General features: G+C 38.8%; 1 protein-coding gene across 2 annotated transcripts in view; it reads left to right on the top strand.

Annotated features, from left to right (window-relative positions):
• The first annotated feature begins 818 nt into the window (after positions 1-818).
• Positions 819-11,687, top strand: part of TM7SF3 (transmembrane 7 superfamily member 3) — a 44,070-nt gene continuing 33,201 nt past the window's right edge. For both annotated transcript variants that reach the window (XR_008300183.1, XM_015065205.3), the window contains exons 1-2: positions 819-1,105; positions 10,139-10,293. Coding sequence is in view for 1 of the 2 variants with exons in the window: in XM_015065205.3 (XP_014920691.2) it covers positions 1,015-1,105; positions 10,139-10,293 (246 nt within the window). In the remaining variant the exon portion in view is untranslated. The remainder of the gene's footprint in view (positions 1,106-10,138; positions 10,294-11,687) is intronic.

Here is an 11,687-nt window from a genome sequence, read left to right as displayed (position 1 = left end):
ACAGTGCCACCAAAGTTATGAACATTTGGACCAGGAAGAGGGAAAACGGGAAAAATGTTGTGCCTGTTTGGATTATGGTGATTGCTATAGGTTTTTAATTTAGTAGTGGAATAATCGAATATGTATTTTTCAAGAAAGCTGCCCATTAAAATATCTAAATGAAAAATTTGAAGAGCAGGCAAGAGAAAACAGAGCAATCTTCCCCCAAATAACTGAGTCTATAAACGTAATTCCACAATCAGCTCACGAGCCATCTGTCACATGGACTACAGTACTTTAAACATTGCTCATATATAAAATTTGGGAGAGGAAGTTGGGTTATTTCGAGGATATTTCGCTTAGAGAAAATGAAACTTTATTTTTAAATGTGGTGCTCATCACTAATGTACTAATCCGTGCACAAATTCAATTCCTTCCTGCATTTTCATACTAACGTCAGCCTGAACAACTAAGGGAAACCCCATTGTTTGTGCGTCTTGAGCACCGGATTCCTTCCTGTTTTCCCTTTTTGCAAACGGCAGTTAAACACGGGAACAGGAGCCCGGAGACGTTAGCCCGCAACAGAAAGTTATTTTTTACTCTAACGGCGGTTTTCGTAACCGGGAAAGATACAAAAGTGCGATGTGCAGGTTACACCACAGAACTTCCCGGGTTTCCTCTACTCCCCACTCGCGCGCGGGCACGTCGGGACTCGCGGGGTGAGCGGCGCTCAGCGACGCTGCCGGGCGCCGGGAGGAGGCGCGCGCGCCGGCTGGAAACGCCCCTCGGTCTCCGCCGGCCGTGGAGGGTACCCGCGGCGGTGACGTAAGGGGGGCGGGGAGAGGCGCAGTATGGGGCTGCGGGGTTTTTGCCGGAACAGGAAACCTCTCCGCGGGTGGAGGCGTGCGGCTGGCGTCGCACGCAGGCGCTGCGGGGCTGGCAGGTGTGCGGCGTGTGCACCTCGAAAGTGATGGAACTCGGCGCGAGCGCCCCCGGGTAGCGCCGGTGAGGCTGCGGGGCCTGGCCCGGGCAGCCATGGGTCTCCTTCGCCTGCTGGTTCTGGCGATGCTGGCGTCCAAACCCGGTGTGACCGGTGGAGCCGAGGCCGTCGGGAACGCCAGCGAGGGTAAGGTCAGGGGCGCCTCACTTCTGCAACCCAAAGTTGGTTTTGCATTTCTTGCAAGGTCGCAGCCCTCTTCGGGGTCTGTCCGTGTAGCAGGGCAGTTGATGAGTTCAGACCCGGTGGGAATGGATCAGGGTCCTTTCCTGCAGAAGGAAACTCGATGCTAAGGAGGCCTCACCGTCAACCTCCTAATTTAGGCTGGACAAATGGGGAGAGGTAAGTAACTCTCCTGTTCAGACACGTTTTTATTTCCCTTTGAGAGAAGCCAAGTTTGTAAGTTTAATTTAACACATTAAAACACCTCTGCTCTCCAGTGGTATATCTGAGCCCTTGGACAGCGAGGTTTGGTGCAGAACTAAGGGCTCTATGAATGATGTTCCTCCAAGCTGCAGAGGTTTTTTACACTCCAAAATCTGGATGCTTTCACATTGGTTAGGCTCTGCGGAGTGTGAAAGGAAAAGTAAACCCAGAATGGGACTTTGGATGGTAGGGCATGTGCTTGGTGAATAGCTCGTGGTTTGTTAATATAAACCGTAAAAAAAGCACTAATTGTGCTAGGCTGATGGTAATCATGTGCTTTTCCGTGAGGTTAATCACATTCTTTTATTTTGAGCTTAAGAGACCAGTTGCAGTTTTGAACCAGTGTATTTTCTGAATAGTGTGGTTGTGAACCTCACTGCTCATGTTTGGAAAGCTCTTGTGCAAACTGAATCGTAGAATCGCTGCAGAGGACTTAAGGCCAGAGCTGAAAAGGGCCGTTATATTTTTGCAGAAAAAATAGCCTTGTTAATAATATGGCACTAGCGTTCACCACGTGCTGTATGTGCCAGGTTCTTTCCATGGCATTGTAATTTAATCCTCACAACCCCAGGAGGTAAATTACTCCTCCTTGCTTGGCAGAGGATGAAGCTGAGGCCCTGGGTTTTGCTTAATACACAGGTGAACAATTGCTAGGGGCACAGGTGATATTTGAACCCAAGTGTGTCTTGCTGCAGTTTTAATTTGCATGGCCCTTCCACTTCAACAGAGCTGCTCTCCAATAAGAATATTCTATTTAGTATGGTACTTTACCCTTAATTCTGTGAATTCTCATTCCTCAGAATAGCCTTATGAGGCAGGTAATGGAGATGGTGTCTCCATTTTAACAGGTGGAGAATTTGAGAGATTGAATTTGTAGTTGATCAAGGCTCCTGAGTCAGGAGGGCTGTGATCCACATCTTTTCTAGTTCTGTACTTTTGTATTTAATACCTATGTTTGTGTTATCCGTAGTGCTAAATTTAAGGTAGCAGGCCATTTGTATACTTAGTTGAAAATGATCTCTTTTAAAAGGTGTGAAAGGTAGTATGTACATTTCTGTGTGTCCTTTCAGCTTCTGGGGCTAATGAAAATTCATAAGACATAAATGAAAAATGGCGAGGGGCAGTTGAATGCCAACCAACTTAAGTATCTGAACTGGTTTTTTTTTTTTTTAATAGTTCATCTGAAGAGAATTATGACAACTAAGCTTTCACAGATCTAGAATTTGTGTCAAAGCACAGAGAGGTAAATTTTAGTAAAAAAAAAAAATAGAGTTGGATAACTTTAAGGTTTGAGTTTAGGATCTGATTGGGAAAGGAAAGGAGAAGATTAGGATTAGGCAGCTATTTTTAGAAAGAAATTATTAGAAAGAAGAATTACCCTGGGTAAGAATGGAGGGGCATATGAACAATAGAAAAGAGTGCCTGACTGTGGGTTAGTTAGATGGCAGAAAACATCTTTGGCAGAAAAAGCCGAGCCATTGTTTTTGAGAGGAGAGCCTTGGCCTGAGTGCTCTGTTTCCATGTTAGCCATTTGTCTGTAATATCGTTTGATGTGCTGTCTTTTTCCTTCTCACTCCCAAAGTCATAAGATCTAATTATGCCTCGTAAAATGTTGCTAGCGAATCCTTTTCCAGATGGCTTAGAGGAGAAGTTAAGTTCCTGTTAACTTATTCAGGATATATTTTGGATACATGTCTGTCTTTGAGTAGAAATTAAATGCATTTTCTGCCAGACTGTATTGTTAAAGTCTTGATTTTCAGTATTTTTCTTTGTCACTCCGTGGAAGTCTCTTTCTCACTTTGATGCTTACGCTGGACATGTATAGTTTATTGGTAGGGTCAAATTGGATGTCTGATGTCTTTTTCTTTTTTTTCTAAATAAGATGAGCTTCTGAAATACTGGAAAGCTTATGGAAGTTAATAACAATATTTTATTGTGTAGCATTGGACAGCTTGAAATTGTTTTCCCTATGTGTTTTATACTTTCAGCAGCCAAATGATGTATGCAGTATGTGACCTCCATTTTGCCGTGGGGAAACTGAGGCCCAGAGGAAGTAAATTACTTTCCTGAGGACATAAATCATATACCATTTATTGTGTGCCAAATATGTGACTGGTACTGTACTAGGCACAAGAATGTCAAATAAAACAAAGCCCTGCATAGCCAAGAGTCAAACCACAAATGGTTTGGTGAATATGCAATCTTCTATAAAAATTGTGAAATGGCAATTAGATTGCCAAGGTAACACTCACGAAGGATTTTCACACAGAAGTTAGGTTAAAGATAACTAAGAATAGGAAAAAAAAAATTATCTTTTCCTAATTCATCAAACATGGTGTTAGGAGTCCTCAGACCTGAATGAACATTACAATCACTTGGAGAACTTTTTAAAAAGGCAGAATGGTGATTAGGCAACTAGAAATTAAAATTTAAAAGAAAAAATGAATTTCCAGTAGCATCAGGAAATATGGGATATTTAGGGATAGTTACAATGGAATATGTAAAGATCTCTACAGAAAAAAACCATACAACATTCTTGAGATAAATTGAGAAGCTAAGTAGAGGGATATCTCAGATTCATAAATTAGAAAATTTTGTGTTATAAAGGTATCATTTCTCCTTAATACCTTCGTTGCCATCCCAAATTCCCAGCAATTTTTTTTGTGTGTGTGGAAATTGACAAACTGCTTTCTGAAATTTATATGGAAATGAAAAATGGCCAAAAATAGTCAAGATAATCTTGAAGAGAAAGAACAAATTTGGGGGCAGAAATTAAAACAAGGTAATATTGGTGTTAGGAGAAACAAATAGACCACTGGAATACAAGTCAGAGTCCAGAAACAAACCAACAAATGTGGTGACTTATGTGAAAAGTCGGATTGCAGAGTAGTAGGGAAATGCTGGTATTTTCAATAAAGGTTGCTGTGTCAACTGGGTATACATATGGAAACATGAACCTGTTAACCCCCTGCCTTATACCACATATAAAAATCAATTTTAGACTTATTTTTTAAATTTTAGATTGATTTTAGACTTAAATATCAAAGGTAAAACAAAGGTGTAAAAGTTAACATGGGGAATATAGCTTTACAGTCTTAGAATATGTTGGCAAAGATTGGGTTAGAATGACACAAAAAGGACTAAGCATAAGAGAAAACCCCAAGAAATTGGACTACATTAAAATTAAATCTCCTGTTAATGTAAAGGTAGCAACTTACAAGAATGGGAGATTTACCCATGATGTATAAAGAACTAAAATTCAATCAGGACAGTCTGATTTTTAAAATGGACAAAAGTCTTGGGGTGCCTGTGTGGCTCAGTCGGTTGAGCCTCCAACTTCAGCTCAGGTCATGATCTCACGGTTTGTGGGTTCAAGCCCCACGTTGGGCTCTGTGCTGACAGCTCGGAGCCTGGACCCTGCTTTGGATTCTGTGTCTCCCTCTTTCTCTGCCCTCGCCTGTATGCTCTCTCTCTCTCTCTCTCAAAAATAAATAAAACGTTAAAAAAATTGTTTTACATAAATAAAACGGACGAAAGTCTTGAACACAGACCCTTTTACAAAGAGAATATCTAATGGCCAATAAGCAAACCAAAATGTTCTTAACCTCTTTAGTAGGAAAATGCAAATTGAAATCACAGTGATATACCACTGTGCACCCGGAAGAGATACAGATGATACCAAGTGTTGGTGAGACTATTGGGTAGCCAGAATACTCTTCCACAGGTCGATGGAGTGTGAATTGGCAAAACCATGCGGTGTAACTCTTTGGTAGTATCTACTAAAGCAGAGCATAAGTATACCCTATTACCTGATGATTCTTCTCTTATGATCTACCCAATAGAAATGTGTACATATTTGTACCAAAAGACGTACAAAAAAATGTGTGGAGTTCATTTTATAATTCATAACTCCAAACTAGAAATAATCCAAATGTTGATTACCGAAAAATAGATAAGTAAATTGTGGTTTATTCCTTTCAAGAAGTATATAACAATGAGAATGAATAAATCGTGGTTACTTGTAGTAGCTTAGATGAATTTCACAGATGGTATTGATTTTTAAAAAGCTAGAAAGAAAAGAATTCATCCTGTATGATTCCACCTAATTTCAGAAACAGACAAAGCCCATCAATTTGTTTGAAGTTAGGATCACAGTACCTCTGGGCCGGAGGGAAGGCTTAGTGATAGAAACGGGCCACAAGACCTCTAAGATGGTAGAATGCTGTTTCTTCACCTGGCAGTGTAAACTATGTGCGCTTCTCTTTATGTATGTTACTTCTTTTCTTCCTTTTTTTTTTTTAATGTTTATTATTTTGAGAGAGAGAGAATGCACACACACATGCAGGAGAGGGGCAGAGAGAGAGAGGGAGAGAGAATCCTAAGCAGGCTCTGAACTGTCAGTACAGAGCCTGACATGGGGCTTGAACCCATGAACTGAACCCTGAGATCATGACCTGAGCCAGTGTCAAGAGTCAGACACTTAACCAACTGAGCAGCCCAGGTGCCCCTGTATGTATATTATTTCAATAAATGTTTTTTAACTGACACTTGGACCCTAACCCCTTGGATTTTTATTTAACTGGTCTGGATAGGGGCTTAGGCAGCAATAGTTTTTAAAAAGCACCTCCGGATGATTGTAATACACAGCCAGGGTGGATAACCACTGTATGAGAATTTCCTTCTAATAAGGACACCTTAGGAGTGCTATAGAAAATTTGAAAGCGTGCAAAGAAAAAATTATTTACAATACAGCCCCAGAGGCACCTCCTTTTAATACCCCTACTTATTTTGTCAAGTGATCAGTTATTTAAATTATGAATGCAGTGTCTCCTTTGTTATCTGGCATCTGCCTGGTTCTTGCTACCGGTATTTGATTAGGGAAAGAGGGTGAGTGAGATGTCATCTTTTCATAACTTTTGGAAATCCAGGAAGTAATAGATGAAAGTTGTAACCAGGTGTTTTTATTGAAGTCAGAAGCAGAGACTGTAACTTAATGTTATGGTCCTGATCATTATATATTTTCACATGGGCTGTTTGTTTTCTTTCTGATTTTCTTAATGAGAACAAGACTTCTTAGGTAATTTAACCATTGAAGATCAAAGGTGATCTGTTAACACTGTCACAGCAAAAACCTCAAATAGGTTTTACTGCCTGATATGTGTATATGCTTTCTAGAAGACTCTTTCACAAAAACAACTATTATTTTCTATTTATGCTGGAATGGTAACAGCCTATATGTTCATCAGTAGGGGATTTGTTGAATAATTAATGGTTACATACAGAATGGAATATTATATAACTTTTAAAATGGTAAAGCTAGTGGGAATGCCTGCTGGTACAGCCACTCTGGAAAACAGTATGGAGGCTCCTCAAAAAACTAAAAATAGAACTATCCTATGACCCAGCAATTGCACTCCTAGGCATTTATCCAAGGGATACAGGTGTGCTGTTTCAAAGAAACACATGCACCCCAGTGTTTATAGCAGAGCTATCCACAATAGCCAAAGTATGGAAAGAGCCCAAATGTCCATCAATGGATGAATGGATAAAGAAGGTGTGGTATATATATACTATGGAGTATTACTCAGCAATCAAAAAGAATGAAATCTTGTCATTTGCAACTACGTGGATGGAATTAGAGGGTATTATGCTAAGTGAAATTAGTCAGAGAAAAGTATCATATGACTTCACTTATATGAGGACTTGAAGAAACAAAACAGATGAACATAAGGAAAGGGAAACAAAAATAATATAAAAACAGGGAGGGGGACAAAACAGAAGAGACTCAAAAATATAGAGAACGACAGAGGGTTACTGGAGGGGTTGTGGGAGGGGGAATAGGCTAAATGGGAAGGGGCACTAAGGAATCTCCTGGAATCATTGTTGCACCATATGCTAGCTAATTTGGATGTAAATTAAAAATAAAAATGTTAAAGCTAGAATTATTTTTATTGATGTTCAGAGATAAGTATGTCCTATTAAATGGGCTGTATCAGACATATTTATATTTCTTCTTCCATCTATGTAGATAGAAATATTACATGATATCTAAGTCCTAAAAGATGTATATCAGTGTGTTAATAGTGATTATTTCTGCACAGTATACTTGGATGGAGGTATTGATTTTCTCTACATTTCTTACCTTTCTATAATAAGGGTTATATATTGTCTGGACAAATATTACCAATTTACAGGAAAAACAAAATGAGTGACAAGAGTGTTGAGAGTGTCATCATTTTGTCTGGGGTGTGTTCCTGTTTTATAAATTTGAGATGAAGTGTTGAGGTAGAACCTGTGTTTTGAGTGCCATCAAGAATGGAAATTTAAAAAAAAAAAAATGGAAGTTTTTCAAATTGTGCAGCTTCTTTCTGATAAGAACCTCTCACTGTCACTACAGAAATTTGATAAACAGTGATATGTGTGAAGAAACGAAAAATCACTTAATATGTATTCATATACTCACAAGGATACCTACTTTCAATACCCCTATTTACTTTAAGTTACCAGCTGTTTAATTATGTATTTCAATTTCTGTGGTCCTGGCTTTCCTTACTGCCTTTTAAAGCACTGAAAACTTTGGTTTTCCAAGTCTTTCTGAGTTGTGATTTATTTTCACCCCTGTGTGATAGGTTAAGGGAAGGCTAAGAAAAGCTTGACACAGGACTTCACTAGGTGGTATCTTTAATCTCTCCCAGGGCTTGTAAAGGTTCTGCATAGAGTCTTGATTCAAGGCCTGTGTAAGGGGAGATCGACACAGATTATCAAAACCATTTCTAAGATATACTTAGGGGCAAATTTAGTGACAATTACAGAAATCTTGGGTAACCTTTACAAATTTACTTGTACCAGTTTTGGTCACAGTACCCAGTAGGTGAGCAAGTAGTCCATAAGTACTTCATAAGTATTTGTCAAATAGAGAAAATGGGGAAGAAAAGGGAAAAACTAAAACAAAACAAACAAATACAAAGACTGGAAATATTACTAGAAGAGGCAGGATGGTAAATGAGCTGAGTGCTACACCTGACGCTACTATAACACTGTTACGTTAACCACACTGGAGTTAAAAGAAATGCAAAGTGAAAAATGAATTGAGTGCTTTGGACAGATAGTTAAATGATGGATATCCAATTAATTCCTGGGAAAACAAACATACTGTTTTTAGTTTGACAGGCTAGAATTTGTGGACATTTTTAAGACTTGGAAGACAGGATAGATGGGACCAAAATACATTACATGCAATGTTTTTAGGGCCACTTACTGAGATCCGCTTAATTTTATGTATAATTTGGTTTCCTGATAAAATAATCATGATAATGGGAAGGCCTGGAAAATGTAAAAAATTTTTTCTTGTTTCCCTTTATAAAAAGGAAAACAAAAAACTCTCTCACATTTTCTAGACTTTCCTACCCAGATTTTGTTAAATACGTCCTGATATTTTTACCTGTATTCTGGCTGGAGTTTTGTTCTACATAAAATGTAAAATGTGTTTCCAGTAACATAAATAGAAGGAAATATACCATCTTCATTTGTCATTGTTACCAGTATTAAAATTTTCTCTGGAGTTTTAGAAATTAAATCATAACTATAAATAGCTTTTTTTCTATCACTTATAAAAAGTTATCAAGGTAATATAATGGCATCAGTGGAATTTGGGGAATTTATGGAGAGTAACCTTTGATCTCATCGTAGGATTCTTTGTATGTTCTGTTCAGCTTTTTTGGTTAGCCATTGTTAGTCTTTTTTTTTTTAATCATCCAGAAGTAGTACTTGTATTAAAAAAAAAAAGTGTTGAAAATTAGCCCATTTGGGAAATGGTACATAAAAATGGGTTTGAAGTTATTTAATGTCTGGGGTATTCTCCTTTGCCACCCACTGACTTTAATTTCCTTTTAAAATAAAACCGTTCCACTATGGAATGCTAGTGACCTATAATCCATCTCACCAACTCTTTAATCTTTATTAAATTTAAATCTTTTTTTCTACTTTATTTATTTTTATAGTTTATTTTTTTGAGAGAGAGAGCACAAGTGGGGGGAAGGACAGAGGGAGAGTGAGGGAGAGTCACAAGCAGGGTCCCTGCTCAGCACAGAGCCCAACACAGGGCTCAATCCTAAGACCCTGGGATCGTGATCTGAGTTGAAATCAGGAGTCGGATGCTTGGCTGACTGACTGAGCCACCCAGGCATTCCAAGTTCTGTTTTCAACCTCAGTGTATTCATAGTTGTTAGTACCTCCTCAAGGTTAAACCTTAAATTCGGGGGCCCTTGTTTTTTAATTTTTTAGTTTTTTGAATTTTTTTAAAAGTAAACTCTGTACCACAAAAGGCTTGATCAGGACAATCAGAAGTCTCATGCTTTACTGACTGAGCCAGCCAGGTGCCCCCCAGGGCTCTATTTTGAATAATTATTATCGCTGCTGCAGTGGGAGATTTTTCTGGGTTCGAGGAGCTGGATACCTTGGGCATTCTTGAACATCCTCAGGCATCCTCAGCACTCTAAGTATTGCTCACATCTTTTGAAACACCTCTCTTCCATTTTCTCAGTTCCACCATTTACTAGCTGCTTCCCCTCTTTAAGCCAATTTGTCCTCATCGGTAAAATAGGAGTAGTAATATTATTTATCTCCCCAGGTTTTTTGAGAATTAAAATAAGCAATGCATGTATGTTTACATATGTGATTTCTACAAATTGATATTACAGGTTCAGATGTTACAATGAAATGTTTCTCCCATTGCAGGTCTTCTTGAATTTTCTGTAGGGAAGTTTAGATACTTCGAGCTCAACAGGCCCTTTCCAGAGGATGCCATTTTGCGTCATATTTCCAGCAATGTGTCTTTTCTTATTTTCCAAATACACTCACAGTATCAGAATACAACAATTTCTTTTTCTAAGGTAAGTACAGAGAGTTATTTCTTAAACACCATATTTGAGGGTCTTGTATTTAGTATAAACATGAGAATTGCATTCCTCTTTATGTTTAACTTTATGCCCTTAAAAGAAAAAAATCAAGATTGGATCCAGTCAACTTAGTGATTTAGACTGGCTAAGAGGCATGTGTCTGTGTGTCTTGGGCCTTTTTTTTTTTTTTTAATTTTTTTTTTAATGTTTATTTATCTTTGAGAGATAGAGACAGAGTACAAGAGGGGGAGAGGCAGAGAGGGAGAGAGGGACACAGAATCCAAAGCAGGCTCCAGGCTCTGAGCTGTCAGCACAGAGCCCGATGCGGGGCTTAAACTCATGAACTGTGAGATCGTGACCTGAACTGAATTCGGAGGCTTAACTGACTGAGCCACCTAGGCGCCCCATCTTGGGCCTTTCTTGAGTGTGGTGACCTCTGACTTAAAGAGGGGGTGGGAGAGTGCTGAATTTGGGGGGAAGGGTGGGCTCTGCCAGATGTCTCCTATCTGCATGTGATTTCTCACCTTTTCTTATTCTCTTGGGTCCTTGATGATTTTTACCTCTGAATACGTTTTAATGGGTTTCCGTCATTGTGCAGCCATTTAGTGTTTACTAAGATTACTAAGACACTTGTAGGTTCAACTTTATTCTTTGGAATCTCACAGAAACAAAAGAAGCCCAACACCCAGGTCATCTAGCCTAGTGCTGTGCTTCCAGGAGCATTTAAGACTCTATTTCAGAGATCATCACTAAACCCTTTAACCTCAGCCTCACCTTTGGGAAGTGTTTCAGATGCCCTAGATTTGCTTAACTCATTAAGGAACTGCCATTTACATTAACCTTTTATAAATCTATTTTTATTCAGCCTATATGATCCCCTTGCACTAATAAATGCATTTCAACGTGTATGAAGTCATGCTGCTTTTTATTCGTCCTAAGCCTATCTATTGTTATAAGCCTATCTTTTAATATTCTGAAATTTGCTAAACTAAGTGGTCTTAGTCCAATTCATATATATTCTGTAGGCATTGGTCATACTACCTTTCATACTAAATATTTGGTATACTTGCATTCTTTTCCCTGCCATAAAGGTTTTGAGATAGTGCATTTGGTAGTTTAATAGGCTAGAAATGAAAGAGTTTGATCAAGGAGAAGAAGGAATAAATTATATAAATTGCAAGAGTTAATGGTGTTTATGACCCCCACTCAGATTTTGCCAGAGCAGAGATCAAAGCTTGTTAAATGTTTTAACTTTCTTAGAAGGAAAAATCACGCCAGTTCCTCAGGGAAACCAAGTTTTTTTTTCTGGCACTAAAATCCAAAGGAAACTTCCTATTCAGGCCCTTTCATAGGAGACATAGTAAAATGCTACACAGATGATTTCTTTA

The sequence above is a fragment of the Acinonyx jubatus genome, chromosome B4 (genome assembly GCF_027475565.1).
Source record: "Acinonyx jubatus isolate Ajub_Pintada_27869175 chromosome B4, VMU_Ajub_asm_v1.0, whole genome shotgun sequence".
NCBI classification, from domain to species: domain Eukaryota; kingdom Metazoa; phylum Chordata; class Mammalia; order Carnivora; family Felidae; genus Acinonyx; species Acinonyx jubatus.
The sequence above is the reverse complement of the archived record's forward strand: the minus strand, read 5'-3'. Positions and strand labels throughout refer to the sequence as shown.